Source organism: Vicugna pacos, chromosome 4, assembly GCF_048564905.1.
Source record: "Vicugna pacos chromosome 4, VicPac4, whole genome shotgun sequence".
Classification (NCBI taxonomy): domain Eukaryota; kingdom Metazoa; phylum Chordata; class Mammalia; order Artiodactyla; family Camelidae; genus Vicugna; species Vicugna pacos.
The window spans coordinates 67,235,990-67,262,808 of NC_132990.1; the positions used below are offsets into that span (position 1 = coordinate 67,235,990).

The following is a 26,819-nucleotide window of genomic DNA, read 5'->3' on the forward strand; positions in this document are numbered from 1 at the left end:
TGGATTACTAGGGATAAATATGTATTTGATCATAAAATTATGCCATACTGTCCTGGGAAAATACCTGGGCCAGACAGAGAAACATGAGTAGAGAGAAAATCTTACTGTGGTTGCAACCAAGACGAACAGGAAGGAATAGAGGGAGAAAAATACATATCAAAAAGGTTTACTGGGGCCTTGAACTCCAGACTAAGGAGTTTACACTTCATCCTAGATGGAATGATTAAATAAGTTTCTAATATCATCTGCTTCAAAATCCCCTGGGGAGCACAGTGAAACTCTGATTCCCGGGTCCCTCCTAGACCTACTGAACAGAAATCTCTATTTCTATTTGGGGGAGGTGAGGGACTCAGGAATATGCCTTATTTACAAGCTTCAGAAGTGATTCTGATGTACCGAAAAAGTGACTCTGATGTACCCAGAAGTGATCTTGGCAAACTCAAAAAGTTTGCTGTAATCAAATGGAAATATGGAAAAGTCTTCAGCAGAGTTGGGCTTCAGAAGTCAGAAACAACAAAAACAAAACAGCAACAACAACAATAATAATAGTAACTATCTCTACTACTATTTACTATTTGTTTACTTATTTATTTACTTGTTACATACCAGGCACTGTTTTATGTACTTTACAGACACTAACATTCAAAACTTTCAAGGAATCAGTAAGGTAGGTACATGGTGATACAGGGGATAAGATAAGGAAATGGAGGCACGGAGAAATTACGTAATTTCCCCAAGGTCAGATGGCCATAAAAAGTCCTGCAGGGACTAGATAATCCTTAGCAGCAGTGTGAAGGAAGGATTAGAGCAGGAGGATGGGAGGCGATAGATTTACTGATAAATATTGCAGCAGCCTAACAGGAAAATCTGAACTGGGGCAGACTCACTAGTAAAAATTGCTTCTGTAAACACACAGATATCTGTCTATATGTTATACAGTGAAATTAAGTCTGCTTGCTTTCTGATTAAGCAAACACTGCAAGGTGGAAAACACATCTGTCTGCAGCGTTAAAAGTTGAATAGATTGGGAGTTAAGAGCCAAGTAAAACAGCTGAGCCTTTGAGTTATTCCAAAGGACACTTAAAAGAAGTAATTTTTTTCTTCTGGAACTGGAAGTAGGCTATCTTACTTTGTGTTCCCTATCTAATCCTCTTACTCCTCAAAACATGTTGACAAATTCTTCCCACTCTCCTGCCACACTTCACTATTATCAAACACTTATACAGTATAAACATTGTTCTGCACTGCAAGCTGTGAAGTTCTTTGCCTTATCATCATGACTAAGCATTCGGGTAACACTTCAGATTCAAAAATAAGGGCACAAGAGAGAAGAAACCCCTCTTCCAATTCACTGCTCACTCCCGCTCTTCTTGCACATACCAGTAGTGGAATCCAATTACCCCTCCCTCTGAAAACACACACACACACTCACAGTGTCCTCAAAAGAAAACTGAAATGATCAGAAGTCACGATTCTAAAACATGGGTCAGGAGGCTTCTTTTTTTTCTTCTCCTCCTCCTCCTCCTTCTTCTTTTTTTTTTTTTTTTTTAATGAGTATTTGGGAACACCAAGATGTCGAAGACCATGTTCAAGTTTGCAAATAATACAAAACACAATCTTCAAACTTCCCCTCACCATTGCTAAAGCACTACTAGAAGTTAACAATCTCAGAAATTCTCAGGGCCAGTGGTCAATCATAAACCAAAAAAAAGAAAGAATTTGGCTTCCTCCTCCACTCCTGAAGTAGAAGTCCTGGAGAAATAAGCAATGTTAGCTAAAATAGTTAAGGGAAGCAGATGCTGATTATGCGAAATTTACCTTCACACCAGTGTAATGTACCTATTCTTCCTACTTTGCTTCTGATTTCACATCCCATTCACTACTTTCTGTACTATTAAAAGCTATCACCACACTGTTGATGGGATTGTTAAATAGTCCAACTGCTATGGAAAACATTATAGAAGCTCCTCAAAAAATTAAAAATAGAACTATCATGTGATCCAGCAACCCCACTTCTGGGTATGTATCTAAAAGAATTGAAAGCAGGGTCTTGAAGAAATATTTGCACATCCCATTCATGTCAGCATTATTCATAATAGCCAAGATATGCAAGCAACCCAAATGTCCACTGACAGATGAACGGATAAACAAAATGTAGGATATACGTACCACAAAATATCATTCAGCCTTAAACAGCAAGGAAATCCTGTCACATGCTACAACATGGATGAACCCTGAGGTCATTATGTTAAATGAAATCAGTCACAAAAAGAAAAATACTACAGGATTCCATTTATATGAGGTATCTAAAGTAGTCACATTCAAAGAAACAGAGAGCAGAATGGCAGTCCCCAGGGACTGGGAGAAAGGAGGAGAAAAGAAGTTCTGTTTACTGAGTATTGGGTTCCAAATTTGCAAAATGAAAAAGTTCTGAAGATCTGTTTCACAACAATGTAAACAGACTAAACACTACTGAACTGTACAGTTACAGATGGTTACAATGGTCAATTTTATGTGTGTTGTTTAATTATAATAAAAAACACAGGTGGGGTGGAAGCTATCATCATATAGTATGTGTAAATGCATTTTTTAATTTACCAAAGAAGCTAAGAAATCTTAAGTGCTGGGACTTAAGAATCTAATTATCTGGTCTACTCCCTTTTTGCAGACAACTGAAGCTAAAGTTAGTAAATTAATTTCCTATACAAACCTTGAAGCCAGGCAGACTACACTACAAACACCGGCTGCAGCACCTAGCTGTGAGCCTGTACAAACATGGGGATTAAATGAAACAGTGTGGACAGTGCCTGACACACAGCTCTCTTCCCCATTCAGCATCTGGGATAGTTTATCTTATAGCTGGAGCCCTGTCTGGGTTGACAATGCTAAATGGAGTGACTATTTGAAGAGAAACAAGTGAACTTTTTAAAAATTGTTTAATTAACATCTATATATTTAATTTAGATCAATTCCTAAGAAAGACTGTAATTAAGCTACACATCCACTGAAGTAATTTTGCTTTACTGTTTTGTTTTCCCACCCCAAAATGTTTCTAATTTTAGCAAGAGAATGGCTACAGTTTACATGTAAGCAGTCATCTAAAAGAGGCTACTCCTGGAACAATCAAAATTTCTCATACACTCCTGATATACAAACTTATACAGCATCCTGAGAACAATGTGGCGATATCTAGAAAGCTACTGATGTGCAAACTAGGAGTGCTTTGGAACTCAAAAGTGCGGTCCATGGATCTGTATCACCTGGGAACTTGCGAGAAACACAGATCCTCAGGCCCACTTCAGACCAACTGAGTCAGACTGTGCAGTTTAACAAGACACCCAGGTGATTCCTACGCACATCAATTGCAAAGCCCTGCCCTAGAGAAAGTCTCCTGTACATGAAGGAAGAGACACGGGCAAGGTTGTTCATTGCATTGTTGTTATTTGAAATAAGAAAGGAAAGCATTATTTGAAATGGCTATCAATAAGAAAATGGGTACGTTGTGCCATAGCCATATAGTGGGCAACTATACAGCAACTTAGATAATCTAGAGCTACATGAACCAGCAAGGATAAATCTCAAAAAAAAAAAAAAAGCTGATTGAAAAAAGCATGGTAAGATGCTATTATGCAAGATTTAAAACATGACAAAACAACATTATATTTTGTGTGTGTGCATATAAACATTTTTAAACGCACAGAACTAAATTCAGAACACTGGCTACATCTGAGTAAGGAAAGAAGAAAACGGAATAAAAGAAGAACACTGGAGGCTTTAGTAATATCTAGTATTTTATTTCAAAATGGAAAAAAAAAAAAACCCCAAAGCAAATGTGGGAGACAACTCAGACACAACAAAGCTGAGAGGTAGGTATACAGGGAATGCTTACCGCATTACTCTCTATACTTTTCTGGAAGCTTGGTATGTTTCATAATTTTTTACAAGACATAAATTTCTTCCCAATGACTAACATTCCTTATTAGTAAATATGATCCTGCTCAGCCTTGTACTATAGTTATTTATCTACTGTCCTACCTAGGTTTTAGAAGAACAGGTTTCACCTCTGACCCATCACTGAATGCACACTCACCCCTCCCCAATACACACAATCATGGCTCTTTAGGCTTCAGATGCCAGGTTAGGGGATGTGAAGCCAGTTTTAGTTGAGTAATGGTACTCTGAGACAAAAAGATAGATAAACAGAATCTTTGCCTAGGGTAGCCAAGATTACAGTGTCAAAATAGGACTAAACGTAAAGTACCAAGTGGTGCAGCCACTGTGGAAAACAGTATGGAGATTCCTCAAAAGACTAGGAATAGACTTACCATATGACCCAGGAATCCCACTCCTGGGCTTGTATCCAGAAGGAAGCCTACTTCAAAAAGACACCTGCACTCCAACGTTCACAGCAGCACTATTTACAATAGCCAAGACATGGAAACAGCCTAAATGTCCATCAACAGATGACTGAATAAAGAAGAGGTGGTATATTTATATAATGGAATACTATTCAGCCATAAAAACCGACAACATAACGCCATTTGCAGCAACATGGAGGCTCCTGGAGAATGTCATTCTAAGTGAAGTAAGCCAGAAAGAGAAAGAAAAATACCATATGAGATTGCTCATATGCGGAATCTAAAAAAAAAAACATAAATACAAAACAGAAACAGACTCTTAGACATAGAATACAAACTTGTGGTTACCAAGGGAGTGGGGGGTGCAAAGGGACAGACTGGGATTTCAAAATGTAGAATAGATAAACAAGATTATACTGTGTAGCACAGGGAAATATATACAAGATCTTGCAGTAGCTCACAGCGAAAAAAAAAATGTGACAATGAATATATGTGTGTTCATGTATAACTGAAAAACTGTGCTCTACACTGGAATTTGACACAACATTGTAAAATGACTATAACTCAACAAAAAAATGTAAAAAAGTAAAATAAAATAAAGGGAAAAAAAGTAAAGTACCAAAAATGAAAGACAGAAAAGAAAACAAACAGCACAGGACTGGAAGTAGGACTGAATGAGATGCACTGAAAGAGTAAAAAAGAAAAAGAAGCACATCTGAGAGCATGAATTTATTCATTCATTCAGCAAATACAGACTGGCTTACTATGTGCCAGACATTATATTAAGTGCTGAGGATGCCACAGTAAATAAAACAAACCAAAATTCATTCCCTCGTGGCCCCCACCTCTTAGCAAGAGGAGACATACAGTAAGTAACAAACAAGTTAAATATCCAGTATGCTAGAAGGTAGTTAAATAGTAAGGAGGGAAAGCAATACAGGGAAGCCAAGCATGGCAGCTGTCGGGGGAGAGGGGGACTTTTTGTGCTGAAGAGTGTAACTGCAGACAGGATGGACAGCGGAAGCAGACATGCAGTGTGTATATGCAGGAGTTCCCTTTTGCATGTACTTTCCATGTGCTTCCGGGCAAGGTGTGGAGGTTTAAAAGGTTCAAAGCAACATTCTGCTGAATAACTGAATGAATAAACAGACGAATGAATGAAGAAGACTAGAAGACTGGAAGAAAAATGTCAAGAACATGAAAACACAGAAACCGAATTCTTCTCTGATGTTGTTAGAGACAAGATTCTTGGCAAAGCACGTCATTATTAATTCAAACATTCAACAAATTAGTTTTGTACCCGAAATGGGTAGCAAAATTTCTAGATGCTGAAGATACAACAATGTGGAAGAAAGGCATGGTTCCTGCCCTTATATAGCTTAAGGTTTTACAGCAGAGAGAAAAACAAAATAGCAATATAGTGTGATAAGTACTAAAATGGAAATACGCCACAATGTTATGGGAAAACATGGTATGTGTTTGCACAGGGAGAAACACCCCAATTAAACACCTCCCAGAGGAAGAAATCCAGACTGGGACACAAAGAATGAGGAGGCTTAGTAGCCATGCTAAGAGTAGAGAGAAAGAATATCCTAAATGCAAACAGGTAGCATGTGTAATGACCTGGAAGTCAAACAGGGCACAGAGGACTGAGAAAAGTTCATTGTAGCTCTGACACAGAATAAAAGGCAGGAGTGCTGACAAGTAAAGGACTCTTTTAGGGCCACTGGGTGGCCCTGGAAGAATTTTATACAAAAGAACATGACATGATCATATCTTCATTTCAGAAATGTAGCTGTGACTGCAGGTAAAGAGGGAACTGGGAAAGAATGGAGGCAAAGAGACCTTTTAGTAGCCTGTGAAAACAGTCCAGCTGAGAGACAAAGACAGCCAGAAAAATAAATGCCAAGAGCATGTGCATGTTATTATGACCACAGGAAATTCATCATTACCTGGGCCGGATGGTATGCACCTAGTTTTCTATTGCTGCAAAAACAAACCATATGTGCCAATGAATTATCAATGTCTCTTACCCAGGAGGTAGGAAAATTACATTAAATCAAAGGCCCTGATAAAACAGACTATAACAATGGTATCAGAATTTTACTTTATAATGACCTTAAAGTCATTATGCTCCCTAAGAGAGCACCTTCTTTCACATCATGTCAATATCTGATAACAACTCTCACACTTCCCCTCCCCAAAACAATTTTTCCACCCATTTTAACAGCTTCTGAGACCTTAGATTCATGCCTGTATAAGACTGTATAAGAGACAAGGACAGCTTTTCAGCTGAATAAACAAAGACAGACAATGAGGGCAATGTGGCAAACAAGTCTGCCCACTCAGATATTTTCCAAAGTAGGCGTTCACGCTGGGCTCCCTCGGTTGGAAAGCCCAGGGGAATAAACATTCCAGATACATAACTGAACCAATATCAAAGACGCATTTCATCAGCCCCACCATTTCTGCTAAATGTTGCACGGACAGTACATAAAACTTTGGGAAGTTACAAGGTCCAAGGGCTTAAAAAGTAAAGAATGGGAATAAAATAGGTTGGTATGCTGGGGTATTTTGTTGACAACACCAGACCTGACACATCAAAGCAATTTTATGCACCCACAGAGACCAGGAAAGCAATGATCTTTCATCAGTGCCCTATAGAAGTCATTCTGTGAGTGTATATTAAGAGAGATTTGGATGTAATCAAAGTTGGCACCACTCAAAATGAAAGTTATTTGTATGTTAGGGTATATTCTAAAAGACTACTGCTTTGCATCACCTACATCTCAGATATAAAATGTTCGACCTGGATGATGCAACGTTTGAGGCAGCTTCTCTATCCTTTTTTCTCATTCAAAATGAGCAATACATTCCTAACCAGGTCTGCCCAGAGACCCGGGGTGCTAGTGAATGGTAGCACAGACTCTTCAGTGACCAAGCAACCAATACCGTGGAATTTGAAAAGAACTTTTTATAATGAAATGTTCTACTATCAATAGACCATTTGCTTGAGTTGTTTTCATAGTTGCAACTGACCCTCCGCTGGAGACCAAAATTTCCCCTGTATTAGCCTTCAAGTCACTCCATCAGCTAAAAATTAGGATAGGACAGAGGAGGGGGAAAGTATTTTAAAATTCTGAGACAACAAAAGACAAAAGAAATTAGATGATCAAAGGGAAGAATGTCCTTGTTATAAAAAAAAGTACTGCGGGCCATAGACATTTAAAAAAGAAATATAAACAGTGAGTTTCTTGAACTTAATAAATATTTATGGAATGAGCCTGCTTCAAATGACAAATTTCAGCACAAGTTGCCTGCAAGTTACATGACCATTAACAAACCATTTCTTTTGACTCAGTTTACTCACACGTATAAACTAGATAATAAACTGTACCTAATTCTACTCAAACAATTCAAGGAGTCCTTATATCCTAGTTTTCATCTTAGCTGGGCTATATGAGGTATTTAGCAGTGTCAAAAATGACAACAAAAAACTATCAATTTTCATTACTACTCCCCAAAACTGTTCAATCAAGTCTCCAGATTTAGTTTTAAAAAAATGGAAAGAGTCCCCTCTATCCTCATCATAAAGAAAGCATTTGGATGATATTAAGAAGTTGTTCCTTTTTTTGTTTAGATAATGATAACAGTATTGTGGCTATTTAAGGAAAATAGGGAAAAGCCTCATATTTTAGAAATACATTCTGAAATAATCACAGACAAAATGATATGCTGTCTAGGATTTATTTCAAAATAAAACAGAAGAAGGGTAAATGGCTGGGGGGCTGGATGAGGCAGGATTGGCTTAGATGGTTGTCCAGAAGGGTGACAGGTATGAGAGACGTGATTATATTATTCTGTCAACTTTTGTTTCTTTTCAAAATTTTCCATAATAAAAGAAGTTTAGAGTCTTTATGCTGCTTTCACAGGCATATTTTCCTAGGTGTTCGTTCATGATACCAAGGTCATCCACTGATCCCCTGAACAAGAGATCAGATTTCAAGTATGCATGCTAGGCAAAACTCATCACCGAGATTAATTCGAATAAGGCAGGTTGATTTTAATGTGTTTTAGCAAAATTTCCTGAATGTTTGGAAAAAGATGAGTTGCTATCCCAAAGACGATTTTAACAACTAAGATTTTGGGAATTCCTTCCTTGTGCTTCCACTGTTTTAAGTGCATTAGCAACATGTCATAACAGTACTCACAACTCAGTGAAGTGGGTTGACAGATTCAGAGATGGTAAGTGATGGAACTGGGATTTGAGTCCAGGCAATGACTTTATAGAGCCTGCACTTTTAACCACCAATGACTGAATCCTTCAAGGCTCATTCAACTGGTTTGGGTAGTGTTGGAAAGAATTAAGAAAATATGGGAAGAAAACTATTTCAGGCTTGAAAATATATTTGCACTGCCTTGTCAGAGGAAGCTGAATATATGATGCAGGGAATAAAGGAAAAAAATTGGATGGAATATTAAATTGTAGCTATTTACCATTTATTATTATATAAATACCTCCCTTGTAAAAATATCTCTCTTCAATATTCTCACAATAACAAAATGGTAAATTATGTGGGCTGAAGGCTGTGTTAACTAATCCTATTGTGGTAAACATTTAGCAATATATATGTGCATCAAATCATCACATGGTACACCTTAAACTTACACAATGCTATACATTAATTATATCGTAATAAAGCTGGAAAAAATATGTCTTATCCTGGACTTCCTCACCCATACTTTGAAGGTTTGAGATAAGGATAGAAAGCGAAAATGTGAGTAAAGGAATCTAACACATAAGTATCCTAAAGCATTTGCGTACAAGTCTGTCCCTCCACCAGACTGTAAACACCTAAGGCATTCACCATGCTGTCCTCAGCTCCACAGTGCCTGGCTCACAGGAAGTACTTGGGTTTGTTCAGTCTAACACCAGATCCATTAAGAGGTCCAGCACCAATTGCTGGCTTTATTTGTCAAGTCTCTAATTTTAGTCATCTAAGTCTGTGTGTTTCATCAAGAAGCAAAATAGGTTTCAAATGTTTGCTTAATAAGAGAGGATAGAAAACTAATTCATGTTCCCCTCCTATTATTACATTATCTTAACGTTTAAACCCTTTAATCCAAAATTAATGCTGGGAAAGATTTAGACAGACAGTCAGTGGCCTCTAATTATCTTTGCTGGGGATCACTTTTAGGAGTACACTGTTAGTTTCCAGACTGATCTAAAACTCAGACTTTACCATGTCAATACAGGGCTTATAGTTTCTCATTGCCTTGAGAATAAATTTCTGAGCATGACATACAAAATATTTCATGATTTGACAACTGCCAACTGTTCCAGCCTCAAATCTCACCATTCCCTGCCCCACCCTCTATATACTCTCCTCTCCTACTCAAACCACTGAGGACGTCAGTTCCCTGAACAGCAGTGTTTTCTTACTTCTGTTCTTTTTCACATGCAGCTCCCTTTTCCTAGCGTGTCCTCCATCTCCTCTATCTGGCTAATGCCTGTTGTTCTCAAGACTCAGCTCAGAGAAAACTTCTTTCAGAAAGGACATCCTCCTTCATTCCCTCTCCAAAAGTTTGAGTGAGGAGTCCCCTCTTTGCTCCTGTAGTACGTGCATATGACTATGGTGGAACTTATCAATCTGTAGTCTGATTTTATGTATCCCCCACTGTGTTCTCAAGGACAGAAACCACATCTTATCTGTCTCTCCAGCATCCATCCAATCCAGCACTAAGTGCACAGCAGGTGATTAACTGTGATCTGACAAATGAATAAAAGAACCTTATTTTGTTACCATGAAAAGCCCAATGTAAACTTGTTGACAAAAGCATACCCTTTTCCCTGTTACTTGAATAAAAGTGAATGCAAAGGCTTAAGCTGAACCATCTTAGTGCAACACAGTTGAAGGCCAGTTTTAGGATGGTGAGACCAAAACAAACAAACAAACAGGTGAAAAAGGATCTGAAATCTCGTCTGAAGAAAGGAAGAAAGAAGGGAGGAAGGAAGGGGGGGAGAAAGAAAGAGAGAAAAGAAAAAAGAAAAGAAAAGAAAGGAAAAGAAAAAGAGAGAAAGAGAGAGAAAGAGAGAAAGAAAGAAAGAAAGAGAGAAAGAAAGAAAGAGAGAGAGAAAGAAAGAAAGAAAAAGGAAGGAAGGAAGGAAGGAAGGAAGGAAGGAAGGAAGGAAGGGAGAAAAGGAAGACATCATTGCAAATTGGTAAAGCAAAAGGAAATGACACTTGTGGCTTTATTCCCTGAAGACTAGTTAATCACTGATTTCAAGTGTGTGTTATTTCTAAACAAGTAGTCTATTATATGAGATTATCAACAAAAAATATAGCAAAGAAAAATGCTTACTTTCTGATAAACTGTTAAAACGTCTGCTGTTGAGAAGAAAGATCATATGCTAAGAGAATTCTCTGAAACAGTAACTTTTTTTTTGGCAACAAATGTCTGGAATTCATTTCAAATTTTTCAATAGAAATTTTATGCACAAGTTAAACGATGATTAATGCACAGAAAAGTACTAGGTCACAAAGCTTTTGTAGCAACTCAGTATCATTATTTGATATTGTCTCTATTTCTGACAATCATGCATTTCATCTTTTTCACCAGCTTATAAGTCCCTTAGTTGGGTGTATACTATTTGCCCTTAAATGCCATTCTGGCTAATGACAAAATTACTCATCTGACTCATAATAGATATCTAAGTCTTCTTTCTGGGAAACAATCCACTATACAGATCGATTAAGCTAACAAAAAAATGAAAGTGAAATTAAAATGAACACCCATAGTAGTATGTGTGGACATATGCTTTCGTCTTTCAAATAAAGTACACACTTCCCACTATAAAAAGAATCAAGAGGAACACCAGAGAGGGCAGCAAGCAGATCTACAATATGGACCAAAAAAAAAAAAAAAAAAAGAACAATGACTACAAATCCCGAAAGGCAGTGAAGGTGGCAGGGGACTCAGGTTCTTGTAAAATGGAGTGACACTACTCATTCAGAATTGAAAGGGTTAGCAGTAGTGAAGAATTTTAAAGATTGTAAGTAGTACTCCAATAAGTAAACAGGTATTCAAAATACTAAAATGAAAAAATATATATATTAAAATGAAAGAAAAGCTAACATTCAGAAGGCTTCTGTGCCAGGCAGTCTAAGTACTTCACACATGTAATCATTTGATCCTCATAATAACCCTGTGAGGTAGGTGCTGTTATTATGCCCATTTTTCAGATGAGGAAACTGAGGCACACAGCCCAAGGTCACACAGTAAGTAAGGGGTAGAGGAATGAATCAGATCTGGCTCCAGAGTGGATAGTTATCACTGATAACAATAACTCTTAGCTTGAACAACTTAGAACTTCTCTTTCAGCTTGACATAACTATGCTTGTGTCTCTCCTAAAAGCTAACCTCTAGGAGATACAGAACTCTGGTCCACAGTATATCTCTGCTACTCCACTACCCTTGCATAAATCATTTCACAATTACGGGTCTTCATTTCCTCGTTTCTTCAAAATGAAACGCTGCTGCCCTGGGTTATTATACTTTTTAAAACAGGATCCAAGACAGTTTGCCCAACAGCTTTTTCTTCCCAGAATAGATACAATCTCAGGATATAGTTGGTTATACAAAAGGAGACAAAAAAGATTTCATGTCAGGCAGGTATTGTACTTTAGGCCATTTTTGTGGCTAGTAACCATGGCGGTAGGTCTGGGGAAGAATTCCAAATTGCCCTTTGCTGGTTATGCTTCTGGATAGGAGGAAGAGGTAACCAGAGATGAACGAGGCAGTCTCTGGCCTCACAGCATACATGATCTAGTTGGAAATTATGATACAGTTCTTTTTTGCTTTATTTTTACTTTTTATTGAAGTATAGTTACTATAAATATTACGTAAGTTACAGGTGTACAATATAGCGACTCACAATTTGTACCGCATTTGTAGTTATTGGAAAATATTGGCGCTATTCCCTGTGTTGTACAATATATCCTTGTGTCTTATTTTACACCTAATAGTTTGTGCCCTGAGTCCCCTGTTCCCATATTGCCCCTTCCCTTTCCCTCTCCTCACTGGTAACCACTAGTTTGTTCTCTATAATCGTGACTCTGCTTCTTTTTTGTTACGTTCACTAGCTGGTAGTATTTTTTAGATTCCACACAAAAGTGCTATCTGCCATTCACATCCAAAAGTTTTTCTGACAGTGTCATTTCTAGAAATAAACAACTGACTAGGAGTATTCATTTATTCCATAAATACTTACTGAGGTCCCAGCACATGTTAGGAATTAATCTAGGTGCTGGGGAGATAATGGTTTAAAAAAGAGAGAAAGAGAGACAAAGACAAAAACCCTGCCCTTATGGAACTTACATTCTAGTGGCGGTGGGCAGGGAGGATTTATGCCTCAATTCAGCTCAATTATTTATTGAGTACTTACTATGTGCTGAATGCCCAACACTATCCTAGGTAGGTGTCAGAGAGTACAAACATCAATAAGACATAGCCTATGAGCTACCTGAGAGTAAGGTATAGAGGAGTCAGTTACATAAATAATACTTACAACAAGAATCCTTAAAAAGCTAGTAGTCAAAAAGTATGTACAGTAATATTAGAACATATAAGGTAAAATGGCATAGGATGGTGCTTCTCAAGGATAAATAAGTTTGCAGGTGAAAGAAAGGGATATGGTACACATGTGTCATTCTTTTCGGCAGCCCAGTATCATAGTACAATTTCCTACTAATTCCTTCCTATTTGGCGAAATTCTCCATCCTTTAAGGATTACTATCCTACCACAAAGGTTCATAATGCCAGACATGGTTTCCCCTGCCTCCCCTACATCCAGGGCATGGACAAGTGATTGAGGTACCCTCACCTGGCTGGGAATTAGAAACTAATGATTCAAAGGAATGAGCATGAGGCCTTTTCTCTGGTGGCAGAGGAGGAGGTGGCTGCAGTGTGACGAGTGGCAACAGTACCTGCTACTGCATCTAGTACCCAGTGTTAGCTGTGTCGATGGTGCAAAACTAGAGCATCTAATGCTCAGTGGCAATGGCAGTGGCACAGTCAGTGGACCTCTCTGGGCACGACTAGGCATTATCTCTAGTGCCATGTCCTGAATTTGGTTCCCCTGGAGATTCTGTGAACTTTTTAATAAAGTCCATTTACAATTAAATCAACAAGCATTGGTTTCTGCTTTAAGGTCTGTATTGAAATTGAAGAGAAGGGCATTCCAGGCAGCGGGAACAGCAGAAACAAAGTAAGTCGAGGCCAGTTAGCTTACTGATTAAGAGAGGAGACTCTGAGACTAGACAGACCCAAATTTAAATCAAGGTTCTACATGTTACCAGCTGTGAAACCTTGCCCAATATATTTAAACTGTTAAAGCCTCGATGCCTGCTTAATAAAGTGGGGATACTAAAACATATTTATTATAGGTTCTTTTGAGAATTAAAGAAGGTCATGATAATTCATTTAAAGCTCTTGGTATGTGACGCAGAGTAAGACCTCCAATGATGATTGTTTTATTAATAATAATGATGATGATAATCATGGTATTTCAAGGGAAATATAAGCCATTTGATTCTGTTAGAGTTTAAATCACAAGGAGAGGGGTAGTTGGCAATAAGGACAGAGGCAGATTAGGGAGAAGCTTTAAGTCATATTAAGAAACAAGCATTACGGGCTGGGATCACACGGTGAATACACAGGAGAACAATACTGACGTATAAACATTATATTAAGGTGTTAACTAGGAGAGTGATACAACCAGGTTTTGCTGCACGGTATATGTATTCTTCACAGCTACAGCTATAGTTCAACCCGACCCCTGTGCACCTGCAGGATATATTAATATACATGGTTACTGCTGAGTCCTGATGCCATACAAACAAGCTATTTGATTCTCTCCAAATCAAACATCAAACCTTCCAACATCGTGTATATCATCAGCCAGCACATTTGCAACTGGATCAGATGGAGCTGCTTCTACTCTTGAAATAATAACTTCTCCTTGTCTGATCTGAGACACAACTAGCCTTTCAGTGAGGATGGAAGTTTATAAAATGGGGTAGGGGAATGCATCCTTGGGTGACTGGCAGAAGCATGAATCGCATTTGCAAGCCTGAGACTCTTCTACGATTTTTATATAATCAAATATCACCTGCTACTTCTTACAGCTTATTGTTTTGCATCAGCATCTTGACCTAGAGTCCATATTAAGTTAAAGATGAAAGGTTTTATTGTCAAGTCGAGAACAATCAATACTATCATTTTGCAGTGTGCGGTATTTCTTGCCAAAATGCTAATAAGCATTACATTGTCTGTTAGCCCCAATCCTTCTGGCGCTGAGCAGACAATCTCACAGTCACTGCTTGGTTCTGCTTTACATTTACATTTAGTCAACTTGCTTACTCTCACCCAATTTCTACCATGGTCTCCTCTCCCCACCTCCACTCCGCACCTATATTCATCTCTGAGAAACACTCGTTGATCTAATTTTGATTTTCACAGCAGCTACTGAAATCAAACCTGAGTCACTGTGTAATTCAGAACAAGTGTTGAGAAGGACAATGTATGGGCTTGCTAGGGGAGGCTGGGGGAGGCGACAAAAATGGAACCCAAAATGTGCTATGAAACCACTGAATGCTTTCATTTTCGGCTACTCCCATCTGCTTTGGCAATGCATCACAGTTTAGTCAAAAGGAAAAAAGAGCACAGACTTTTAAGTCAGACAGAGCTGGGTTTGAATTCTAGGTCAATACTCAAGAACCCTTAAGTTGGTACTATCATACTCATGTTACAGGCAAGGGTATGGAAGCCCAGAGAGATTACGTGACTTGCACTGCGTTTGCGCATGTAACAGGCTTCACGTTATAGTTAGAAAAACTAAGTCACAGCCATTGAAAAAGATGTGCTCAGGAACTCACAATATGAATGGAAGGAAAGACTGGAATTTATTTCTTCTGACTGCTATTCCACTGACTAGCTAGACCGTTCAGCACTGCCTCTGTGGACAAGTTGAAGCAACAAACTAACTTAAAAACTAAAACCAGCTGAACAGGATAGGTTTGCAGGCAATGCACCAACAATTCAGCATAATAATACCCAACAGCTAGATTGCTTTGTGTTTTCAGTATACTTTGTAACTATTCATTAACCTACACAACATCAAGGGATGGTCGAGCTATATTGTTAAAGCAGTTCATACAGAACAGATAAATCAAAACACACTGTAGGATTATAAGGAATACGAAGTCGAATGAGAAATCTACAGCAGAAAAAGCCCAATGCCTTCCTCTAATCAAGCCTCAATACAGAAATAAAGCTGGATAAATATGCTGGAATCTCAAGCATTCCATCTTTTCCCTCATTATTACCATTAACCCTTCCCAAACTGCCATCACATCCCTATAAATGATAGATAGGACTGAAGAGAACCTAAAAGCTACTCAGTTCACGCAATTTCTTTCAGACGAGAAGACTTTCCCCAGAATATTTTTTTAATTTCATCTTTAAAGACCATTTCCAAAATTATAAGGAACTAGAGAATATGGTGTTCTCCTTACAATTAACAATGTTACTCCTAACCTCTTCTCTTTGCTCACATACGTCAAGTAAAACACTAGATTTTTTAAAATAAATAATAAAAATCTAATAAGATCCCTGGTAATAGGCCAGTTCCTAGGATGCATGCAAGACTGAAACAAAAGTTTCCAAAATCAGTTATCTAAAGAGTCGAAAATTTACTAAATAAAAGTTATTTAACATTCTCCAGCCAGGTTAAAACATTCTTATGCCTTATCATTTTCCCTGAGGCTAGGCAGAATACATTCCTTTTTCCAACTGAATAAATTTCCCCTTCCCTCAGAGCTTAGCTATCTCCCTGGCAAGGGTATCATATAGAACAGCTGTTGTATTACCAGTATAAAAGCAATCCCATCTCATCTAATTGCAAAATATATGGACAAGCTGAAACCAACCTTTTGGGAGTCTGTATCTTTAAAGGAAGACATAACCAAAGATCTTCTATTGATAAAGGCTGTCAACAATGTCATAAATTCAAATTTTTCACAATTTAAACAAGATCTATTTCAATAACCTACTTTAATTAATCTTCATGTTCCCGCTTTAAATTCCTAGTCAGAATGAAATGGGTGAAGAATCATCTCTGTTTTCAGGCTCTGCTAAGATCTCAGTTAAACCTTCTCGAAAGGGACCACATCTTAGATGTGTCATCCCTACTCTGTTTAAGATTTGTCAGGTGTCATAACAGTTTCCTTTCTTGAGTATTGTCTTCAGCTATCTCCTTTCTTCAGAACTACAACTCACTGGGACCAAGCAAATATCTTTGATGCCCATCAAAATTGGTCAGTCAACTGCTCAAGTTATGGTTAAGTGGCCCTGGGTAATATCACCCGCCTTGACCTCATGTAAGTGAAGGCTTACCAAGTTCATTATAACTTTGTATTCTTTTTTTCCTTTTATTCATTAATTTTTATGACTGTAAAGTTAAAATTGGATACATTCATTGAAAAAATTCTTGGAAAATCCTGAAAAACACAAAGAAGGAAACTAAAATGCCGCATAATCTCATTACTTAGCTTTAGCCACTTAACATTTTGGTGTATTTCTTTCTACTTACGTATACTGCTACTAAACATAACCTAAGCATTTTAACACCTGCACAATAGTTCAGAGATTACCACAACTTCTTTATTACAGAATTTTAGAGTAGAAAAATTCCTATTTCAATCATCTTTACTGAGAGAACAAACCCAGTCTATAAACCAGATGAGAGTGGAGCTGATTAAAGTGTGAGTGGCGATATGGGGGTCAGAGGTGAGGGCTGGGGATGGAGGGCCCAGAAGTAAGCCCACTTGGCCTCCTCAGTCCCTATACTGGCTCCCAAACACATCTGAGGAACCCTGTACCCCCAAATAATATAGTTTAAAAACAACAGATCTAGCCTAACTCTGATTTTATGGATGAAATTACTTGCCCCAAGATTATAGGACTAGTAAAAGAACGAGAAAGACTTTACAGACGTGCTCAGCTTTTCCAACTTTAGCTACTCTTTCTACAAAAGTCATCAGATGTACTATTTTTGTCTATTGTTTGTCTATTGATGTTCTTCCTTTAAGAAGAACACAAAAAACGAAGTTATGTAACAAAACACAAAGTTACGTAACCAAAAAAAATGGATAATTAGTGTAATTTGCTAGATCCTAAAGAACTCCACTTGCCCTAAATAGGTTCTCATACTATCCCTACAAGTAACAGGGAAAAGAGGAAAAGTTGGTTTCTAAACTAAGGTAAAAGCCATGAGATTACATTATTTTCCTCAAGAATACACTGCACATCTAGTGCAGCTACAAACCACTCCTCCTTCTTCATTCATTCAATCATTAAATTTTTATTGAGAATCTATTTTGGGCTAGACACTGGGGATACAGATGAGAACAAGACAAACAGAAGTCCCTGCCCTCACGGACTTCATAAGCCTGATAGGTTTGAGCAAGCTACTTTACTTTTCTGAATCTCAGTATCTGCCATCCGTAAACTAAGGATAATATTTACGATAATATAAAGATAATATTTAACTATCACATTGTCTTAAGAATTAAATAACATGATGTAAGTAAAAAAAAAATCCTGGTAGTTAACTAGGTATATAATACATAATATGTGCTCAATTAACATTAATTACCTTTCCTGCCAGAATGTTAAATATTAGATTGGTAATGAGAGGTGAGAGAGTACCAAGCCCTTTATTACTCATTCCGATTTGAGGCACTACAACAGAACTAGTATGTTAAGATAATTCCAAACAGATTTCTACACTAAGAAATAAGTAAATAATATTTCAAGCTGAAGAAATGAAATTTACATGAGCCCTTCCAATCAAGTTCTGTAGTTCACCTTGCTACTTTCAATTACCACTTACTTTCAATTACTACTAGGCTCTTTCTGCCCCAGAAACATTCAGCCCCATATGGTGTCTAGGAAAGAAAATATAAAGAAAGCAATCCTCTTTTCCAAATACTATTTTTCCATCCTATAAATATGGGCAGCTAAACCAGTCAAAGCTTGGCATTTAACAAAATAAACTTAAAAGACAACAGCTTGAAATATAAAATATCAAATGTGAAACCCACCATAAACCTATAAAGGTTTAGTCTACATTCACCAACAGAAGGACCAACAAAGGACAGAATCTGAGGCTTTATATAATGCCCAGAAATCAACAAAATATGGATGCCAAACTCTCAGAGATTCTAAGAGCACCTGTAAACTGAAAAGCGCTGCACACTTGTTGATTATTAGAAGCACTCTGTTCACTATTAACTTTAATTAGATTTCTACAGGGGAAATTCTGTCATTCAAAAGATCAAACGTTTGTGTCTCAATCAAATTAAACTTTTTATATTGCTATTTAGGTCAAATCCACCTACCCAACCAAAACAGCCCATATTTTCATAAATAGTAAAAGAAATTTGGAGCTTATTCAAAATATTGGATTTTTTTTGAAGGCAGATAACTTGTTATGACAGTTTTTTTCCTGTAGTTCTTCAGAAGCAGGAGAAAAAAATCTGGGCAATAAAAAAGACCCAGAACAATAAGAAAATCTTTTCTCTCATTTTTATCAAAAAGAAAGAATTAATACGATGTCATAAATATTGTATAAATTATGACTTTTCTTATCAAGTGGGCTTAAAAATTTAAGTAGACTTTAAAAACAAATCCATAGGAAAAAAGTCAAAGTCACAGAGAAAGACAGGTTTTGTTCTGAGTGCAAAGTGTTCATCACTGTGCACCCTGTTACCAGGACATCTTCAAGGACCTTTTGTTCCCCTGGAAAGGCTTCTTGGAAGAATTGGGCTTTGAGGAGGCACTGAAGGAGGACAAAGTAGGAAATTGTTAAGTAGAGAGGATAATTTGGTTCCTTAAAGAACCTGAAAGAATGGATGGGGCTAAGAATAAGAGACAAGAGTGAGAGGGACATGCAGAGGAGTTAAAAGTGGGGAGAGAAAAATGAGCAAGGAGAACAGAAGAAAGATTTTATTTTAATAAAGAAAAAGTGCTAAGGAAAGATTTCTTCTGACAATAATAGCTGTCTTTGGAACAGTGGCATTACTGGAGGGATTATTCTGACACATATTTATCACATGTACTTAGAAATATTTTAAAAGATAATTATTTTGAGTAAACTTTTATGGGGATCCAGACACACACGCATCCAGACATAATCTTTATCTTCTTCATGACAGTTTTTAAAAATCTCCCTTCAAAGTTACCAGTGCAGTTAGGGTAGTTGTTTCTAGTGAAAAGCAGATAAACCAAAATGCACACTTGAAGAAAAGACTAAGTGACCACAGAAGAGGTACCCGTAACATAATCTCAACATTAGTATTAAAGATGTTTATATTACACCTAAAGAAAACTAATTTAAAAATAAAGCTCAAGGCAAAAGCATGAATTAAAGCTACTTTTAACTAAAAATATCAACTAACACTGTCTTTCAGCCAAACAAGATCTTATATTTCTATTCTCTTCTGATCTATTAAATGCTCTAGAGCAGTAATCTCTTTACCCATAATTTACCCATCAGTAAAACAGCACCATGATACTTTTTTTCCATTCTTTTTATAAGGGTGCCAAGACGTCTGGAAGTTAATAAATACATGTTTAGAAATGCTGAGATGAAAAGTAATGCTCACTTTAATTTTATGGGTCTTTTAAAAAAAATCAAGATAAAAAGACCTAATCAGATTATTTCAATGTATAAATGTTCAACTAGCCAGAAGGCTTCCTGGGGACATAATTCAGAAGATTTGAAACTAATGTTCTGGAGTTTAACTATGCTGTTCCAGAAATTAATCAGACTAAGGAATTTCTGCAGAAAGCTGAGCACTTAGGCCAGGAGTAAGATACGGTGAATGTGAGAAGTTCCTGGGCCTAGCCCTAAAAAGACTATAGACAAACTTTCCTATCACAGACCATATTAGAACCTAGTCAAAGGAAGAATTAGAGCTATAAGTTAAAATCCTCATTGTAAAACACTGTAAAATAGAAAATTCAAGGAGGTGAATAAATAACACACAAGAGAGTAAATGCCAAAGAACAGCAGAAAACTTAACAGACTAGTATCTAAGGACCAATATTTTTAGCTAAATGGTTTCCTTCTCTTATATTCTATGTCACTATTTGTTTAAATGCCAATAATATGGATTCTGGAACCAGAAAGACTGGGTTTGAATCTAGGCTCCACCATGGCTGGGCTTCTCTGAGCATCAGTTTCCTTATCTGTAAAATGCACATAATAATAGTACCTAACCCGATTGTACCTACCTGCTGTGAGGATTAAGTAAGGTGACAAAAGTAAGGCACTTAGAACAGCACCTGGAGCATAGTAAGCACTTTATGTGCTTGTAATTATCATTGCACTGGTCCACAATCCCTCAGACCTGATGCTAAATACCGAAGATCCAAAAACCAATTTTTTTTCTGTTACTCATTTGTCAGCAAAACCTGACCTGAACAAATACAAGGTTATTTATAGCCCTTTGAAAACCCACTCAGTGTGAATATACAGGCATTTTGCTGCAAATATCTTCATGTATTTGATTATAAGATGCTGCCCCAGACTTCACTGGGGTGCATTTATTAACTTTCTAAAATCTGAAAAATTCTAAACTCTGAAACACACCCAGGCCCACAGGTTCTTGGATAAAAGATTATGGACATATATAATCTTTGAAGCCTGAACAATTTCTATTTCCTTAAACTGAATGGTATCTGTCTTCTTAAGTAACCATAAGCAAATAACACCCTGAACCTAATCGTACAGAATTTTAAGATGAAGAAAACATTTCCCAGTACAGGTAGGGCTCTGCTTTCCCAGAATATTCCTTTCAAATAAAATCCATTCATAATATTTTACTTACATGCCATAGTAGTCAGAGTTTTCAAACTCTAAATTCTAGGTCTTGCTTTAAAAAAGCTTATTCTCTTAACTTAGATCACAAATAAATAATGAAGGCTCTTTGGGGGCATTCATGTGCCCTGAATCATGCTTATCAAATCATCACAGAACTTTAGAGCTGGAAGAGACCCTTGGGAACTAATCTAAATTATTATTCCTTTCCTTCCAGACTGTTTTATCATCCATAAATGTATCCTCCCGTATGAGGTAAGACCAGCCTGCCATAACTTGTCCTTAGACTCTGTCTATAGAAACACCCTGTAGGTAAATGTGAATAGACTGGGTGGGGTACACTGACAGACTCAGGATCTGAAACGATGGCTTGACTCTAACACAATAAATCTTACACGCTTGGCAAATGCCTCAGTTTATGCTTTAGAAAGTAAGAGTTTCCAAGACAAGAATGAAGAAAGACTCATCCAGTACGTGTTTACAAAAAAAAAAAAAAAAAGACTTAACTATCTTAATGGACTCAGTGAGTCAACAACATAACGTGGCTGCCAAAAAGGCTACCGTGATTAGGAACCAACTACAGCAACAGTGGTACAGCATCCAGAAGGCACGCGGCGACTGCCCTTTCTCCTGCGAGCTAGCTGGAGCACATCTGGAGTGTTGTGTTCAGCTCTGTGCCCCACACTCCGGGAGAGCCACAGAGAAACTGAAAAAGTCCCAAAGAGGGGCGACAAGGATAGTAAGGGAATTTGAAACCATTTCACATAAAGAACAGTTGAGGGAGCTGTTATTGAGTCCAGACTCAGAGGTAACATGATCACGGTACTGTCCCAAGTCCCTGAAGAACTGTCATGGCACAGAGAGAGCAGACTTGCTCTGCACGGCCCCAGAGGGCAGAACCAGAACCAGCTGGTGTTAACTACAAGGAGAAATATTTCAGCCAGGTCCACGGAAGTGTTTCTTACAATAAAAAGACACGTTAAGAGATAGTGGCTTCTAAAGTTCTATCTAGCCCTGAAGGGCCATAATTTTAAAAAACAGACATTTGCCATCACTTCAGTCTCTTACTATTTGTTAATAACTATTATCCTCTAATATCACAGCCTCTCTCTTCATCCTTCTTAAAATACCCTATTCAGCCAACCAGTCAGTCAAATGTTTTGCCAGGTCTGTGGGAGGAAAATGCCTGCTTACTGGGCAATTAGTTTCAGTTTGCAGATCAGTGTCCCTATAAACAAAATAAGGCCCTAATTGAGGGGCAGGCAAGAGCTCTCAGCTAGACCTCCATGAAAAGATTATTCATTCAAAGAGCAGCTAGAAGACCCATCCAAAAGCATATTATATTATCAATAGTATTCAGTCCTTACAGGAAGATGAAAACACCCTGTACCCAACTTCCCAAATGTCAAAAGAATCTAACTGTGCCAGCCTACCTAGGTCTCTCAGACTCAACTGGAAGTTTTCCTTCTGTCAGAGAGATGTGTTTACTGTTTAAAGTAGACTACAACCCCTGCTCAGATAGAAAGGCCATACTTAATTATATCACTATAAAGCAAAATTGCCCCTCGGTAGGCACACAAAGGCAGTTTAGCTGCTGAGAACTAGACACAGGGAATCTACAGGGAACTCATAGAAAAGTACAAGCTACAGAAAATTTTAAAACATTGAAGAGTTACCAAAACTGGACATCCTTCTAAAACTCTGTTGCCCAAAGACCACCACAGACAGAAATACATTATAGTTCATGGAACTTGCTAAAAGCCTTGAACAGTTTGGATGGCAAATATTAATCAGTCCTGCTTTACTTCACTTACAATTGATTTGGAGCCAACAAAACTCCAACCAAAATATCAGAGAATATAATATACACATGATAGACTTAAACAAGAATACATTCTACTCTGTGCTTTTTAAAGTGAAGCCCAAAAGTGTCCATAAACAAGGGATTGGTTAGATAAATTATGGTATATCCTTACAACGAAAAATGCAACCACTAAAAAGAACCAGGTAGATCTTAGGTACTGACATGGGAAAAAAAAGTCCATGACACATAGTTAAGTGTATACAGCAAGTCGCAAAACAATATATATACACATGTATTTATTTATTTCATTTAGAGTTTTTAAAAACCCTGTGTTTATGTTCATATATGCCCAGAAAAATGTCTGAGAAAAGATCAAGCTCTTAACAGTAGTATCCTCCAGGGACTGACTGGAAGGAGGAGCGACTTTCACTTTTTCCTTTGTAGACTCCTGGTTCTTTACACTTTTTGCAAGTAAATGTTACCTTTTGTGATTTAAAAATAACAATACAAAAATAATAAAAGTAAAATAACAGCAATCACCCAGACTTATTTATCATATACTAACTATTTAAAATAAGCAATCTTATGCACGAGGTCTTGGGTTTAATTCCAAGTACCTCCCCCAACAAAAAAAAGAAACAAACAAAATATGCAATCTTGCTACTTAAATGCTACTGTGTGCTTCAAACTTTGGAAAAACTAATTCATCCTTTTCCATTACATTTTACTAAAACAAACAAAAGTCACCACAAGGCCCTGCTAGGTTTCTCAAATGCTTTCCAGCCCACAAAAAAAAGAAAAAACCTAGTCATAAGGACTGCTAACACACACACACACACACACACACACACACACACACACACACACACACACACACACACACACACACACACACACACACACACTGCTTACTTACCCTAAGCTAGGAACTATTGTTCTAAGCATGATAAATATATTAAGTTATTTAATTTTCACAGCAATCCTACAAGCTAAGTACTATTATTATTTTTATTTCTCAGATGAAGAGAGGTTTAGTGACCTGCCCAAGACTACACAGTTAATAAAGGGCAGAGCTAGCATTCAAATCTAGAATGGAGTCCAGAGTCCATACTCTCAACCACGATGCTTCCTGCCTCTCAGCAATATGTCAGTCTCTCAATACTGAGGCCAAAAAAGGTTACAGTCAAAATCCAGTTAGTACACTCCTTGAAGCTGGAAGAGATACAGACTTGGCTTTTTATGGGTGAATATTCTACATTCCTACTTATGTCAATGCCAAGCTCCAACCCAAGACCTGACTGTATTAAGACTCATAATCATGTGGGAAAACGCTCTACAAATTCAATTATAGTCCGAAGTCCATACCTGACTCCACAGTAAATCACTGAGCTTGAGAATTAGGTCAGAGATCCATTAACATAAACAGCTAGACAAATGGTTTGGACAAATCAAACCCCAACACAAAGCAGAGGAACTCAGAAACTCTCGTCTAACATCTTGACAAGGTAGGTTTTTATTTGTTTAGTTCCAGGCCCACTTTCGATCTCGAGGGGGAAAGAATAGAAATTGTCTCTAACTTTTCTTGAAGAGCTCAAGCAGCAGAAAGAAGAGCTTTATTTTCTACAGGGCCTTCAGACAGAAATTGGCTTTTATCAGCATCAGCAAAATTGAACATTCTAGCTTATGGGGGGGGGAATGGGCATCCCTGCTTAAATTGTGTACTTGTCTAAACACATTGACCTTGTGACTGAGGAAGGGAAAAAATGGTGCAAGGAAGGGATTTAACCTAATTTATAAATGTGCTCAACCTAGATACACACCTGTCCCAAATGACTTCGTGAATCCACTTATTTGCAGGGAAAACATGGATTACAATGTATTTTTTTCTGGCCTCAAGTGGTCTGTACTACTGTTTGTAAACAAAATCCTCTCAATATCTTTTCCACCTGTCACATGCATATCTGATATTTATACAAACAAGGAGGAATGAACAAGGAAATTGAAACTGTAGGAGGAATCCCATAGACTCAGTTTTTGACCGATAGGTTGCAGGAGGTACTGCGCTGGCTCTCAAACTCGCCCATATAATCCAGGCGGAGAGGCAGGGAGAGCAAACCGAACCCAAAAGTTTGGGCCCATTCAGGGTGTCTGACAAAGGCCAAAAATCCCTATTTGAAAGGGGTTTGCGATGTCTTCCACACAGCAGCCGCCCCCTCTCCCGAGGAAGTACAGCCCAAGGGGGGACAAAAGACTTTCCAGATTGGGGGGGAGGCAGGCTGTTTGGAGCTTGGACCTCCCCTTGGGAGTCGAAATCTGGGGAACCTCTAGGGCAAGAAATGATCCATTCCAGCCAAGAGCCCAACGCTAGAGGCCAGGGGCTGGGGAAAGGATGGGCAGCCGCTGGGAGGGTCCAGCCAGCGAGAAAAGCGCTGGGACTCACCTGGGGAAGGCGGAGTGGGGGCCTCGGTGGCAGGTGGGGTGGGCGGGAAGCTGCTGCTGCCGCCGGGGAAAACCGAGCTCAGGATCGGGGGAATGGTGGGCGCCCGCACAGTGGTCGCTACAGGGGTGGTCGGCGCCGGGCCAGGGGTCGTCGAGAGGGTGGTCGGCGCAGGTCTGGTCGTAGCCCGAAGGGTGGTCGGAGTGGGTTCCACCGCAGGAGGGGTGGTCTGCGAGGGGCCGAGCGGCGCCTGAAAGGTGGTCGGAGCGGGTCCGGTCGTGGCCGGAGGAGGGGTGGTCTCCAGGGACAGGGCTGAAGAGGATGTAGCGAGGAGTCGGTGGTCGGTACCCCGTGGGGGTCCGGTCCTCGGGGCCTGGGCCGTAGGAACCGTGGCCTTAGAAAAAGGGTGACTGGGCTCGGCCCCCAGCCCCGGGCCCGGCGACGCGTCCACCTGCCCCCGGGCCCCGCCGCCACCGGTGACATTCCCCGCCGAGGTTGCTGAAGCAGCGGCGGCGGCGGCGGCGGCGGCGGCGCAGCACAACAGGGCGAGGCCGCCCAGGCTCGGCAGGTTCCTCATGGCGCGCTCGGCTCCGCCATTCATTCATTCAGTCAGTCGGTCGGTCAGTCATCTTCTCCTCCCAGCACTTGGACCAGGGAAGCCGCCGCATCCGCCACCGCCACCGGGCGCACCATCGCCACCTCCCTCTGACAGGCGGCCGGCCCCGCGGGCGGGCCCCAGCGCGAAAGGAGCGACCGGGCCGTACGCGGACAGCCCGCCCTCCCCGATTGGCAGCCCCGTCCGACCAATGGGAGGCCACAGTAGCTCACGTGACCCGCCCGCTTCCCGGCCTCTTTGTGGCCCCGCGGCCCAATCAGAGGGCGTCAAGGGGAGGGGGCGGTGCTAAGGCGGGAGGAGGGTGGTGCGAGTGCCGCTCCAGCCGGTCGGGCTCGCGGTAGCCCCGGCTTTGTCTGCCCAAGGAGCGGGGCGCGGGCCTAGGGCACCGAGCGCCACGGAGCAGACAAAGGACGCGCCCCGCGCGGCAGACGCCGGGCCAAGTCGTCTGCTCCACTGGGCGGCGAGCGCGACCCGGGGCACGGTGTTCGCTCTCGGGAGCTTCCCCGCCCTCTTGAACAATGGGGCGCCAGCGCCGCGCCCGGGCTCGGATGGAGATGGAGTAGTTACCCCACGATGGGCGAGGGCGGCAGTAGCAAGGATTTAGAGCTAAGCATTCCCCCTGCCGCCCGAGAGAGCCTGGCCTCGGCCTTGCGATGTCT

At 39.5% G+C, this 26,819-nt stretch overlaps 1 protein-coding gene across 1 annotated transcript in view; it reads right to left on the bottom strand.

Moving 5' to 3' along the window:
• Positions 1-26,293, bottom strand: part of MEGF9 (multiple EGF like domains 9) — a 74,821-nt gene extending 48,528 nt beyond the window's left edge. Inside the window, exon 1 of the mRNA XM_006205618.4 lies at positions 25,548-26,293. Coding sequence (XP_006205680.2) covers positions 25,548-26,145 — 598 coding nt within the window. The 5' untranslated portion in view covers positions 26,146-26,293. The remainder of the gene's footprint in view (positions 1-25,547) is intronic.
• Positions 26,294-26,819: the final 526 nt, after the last annotated feature.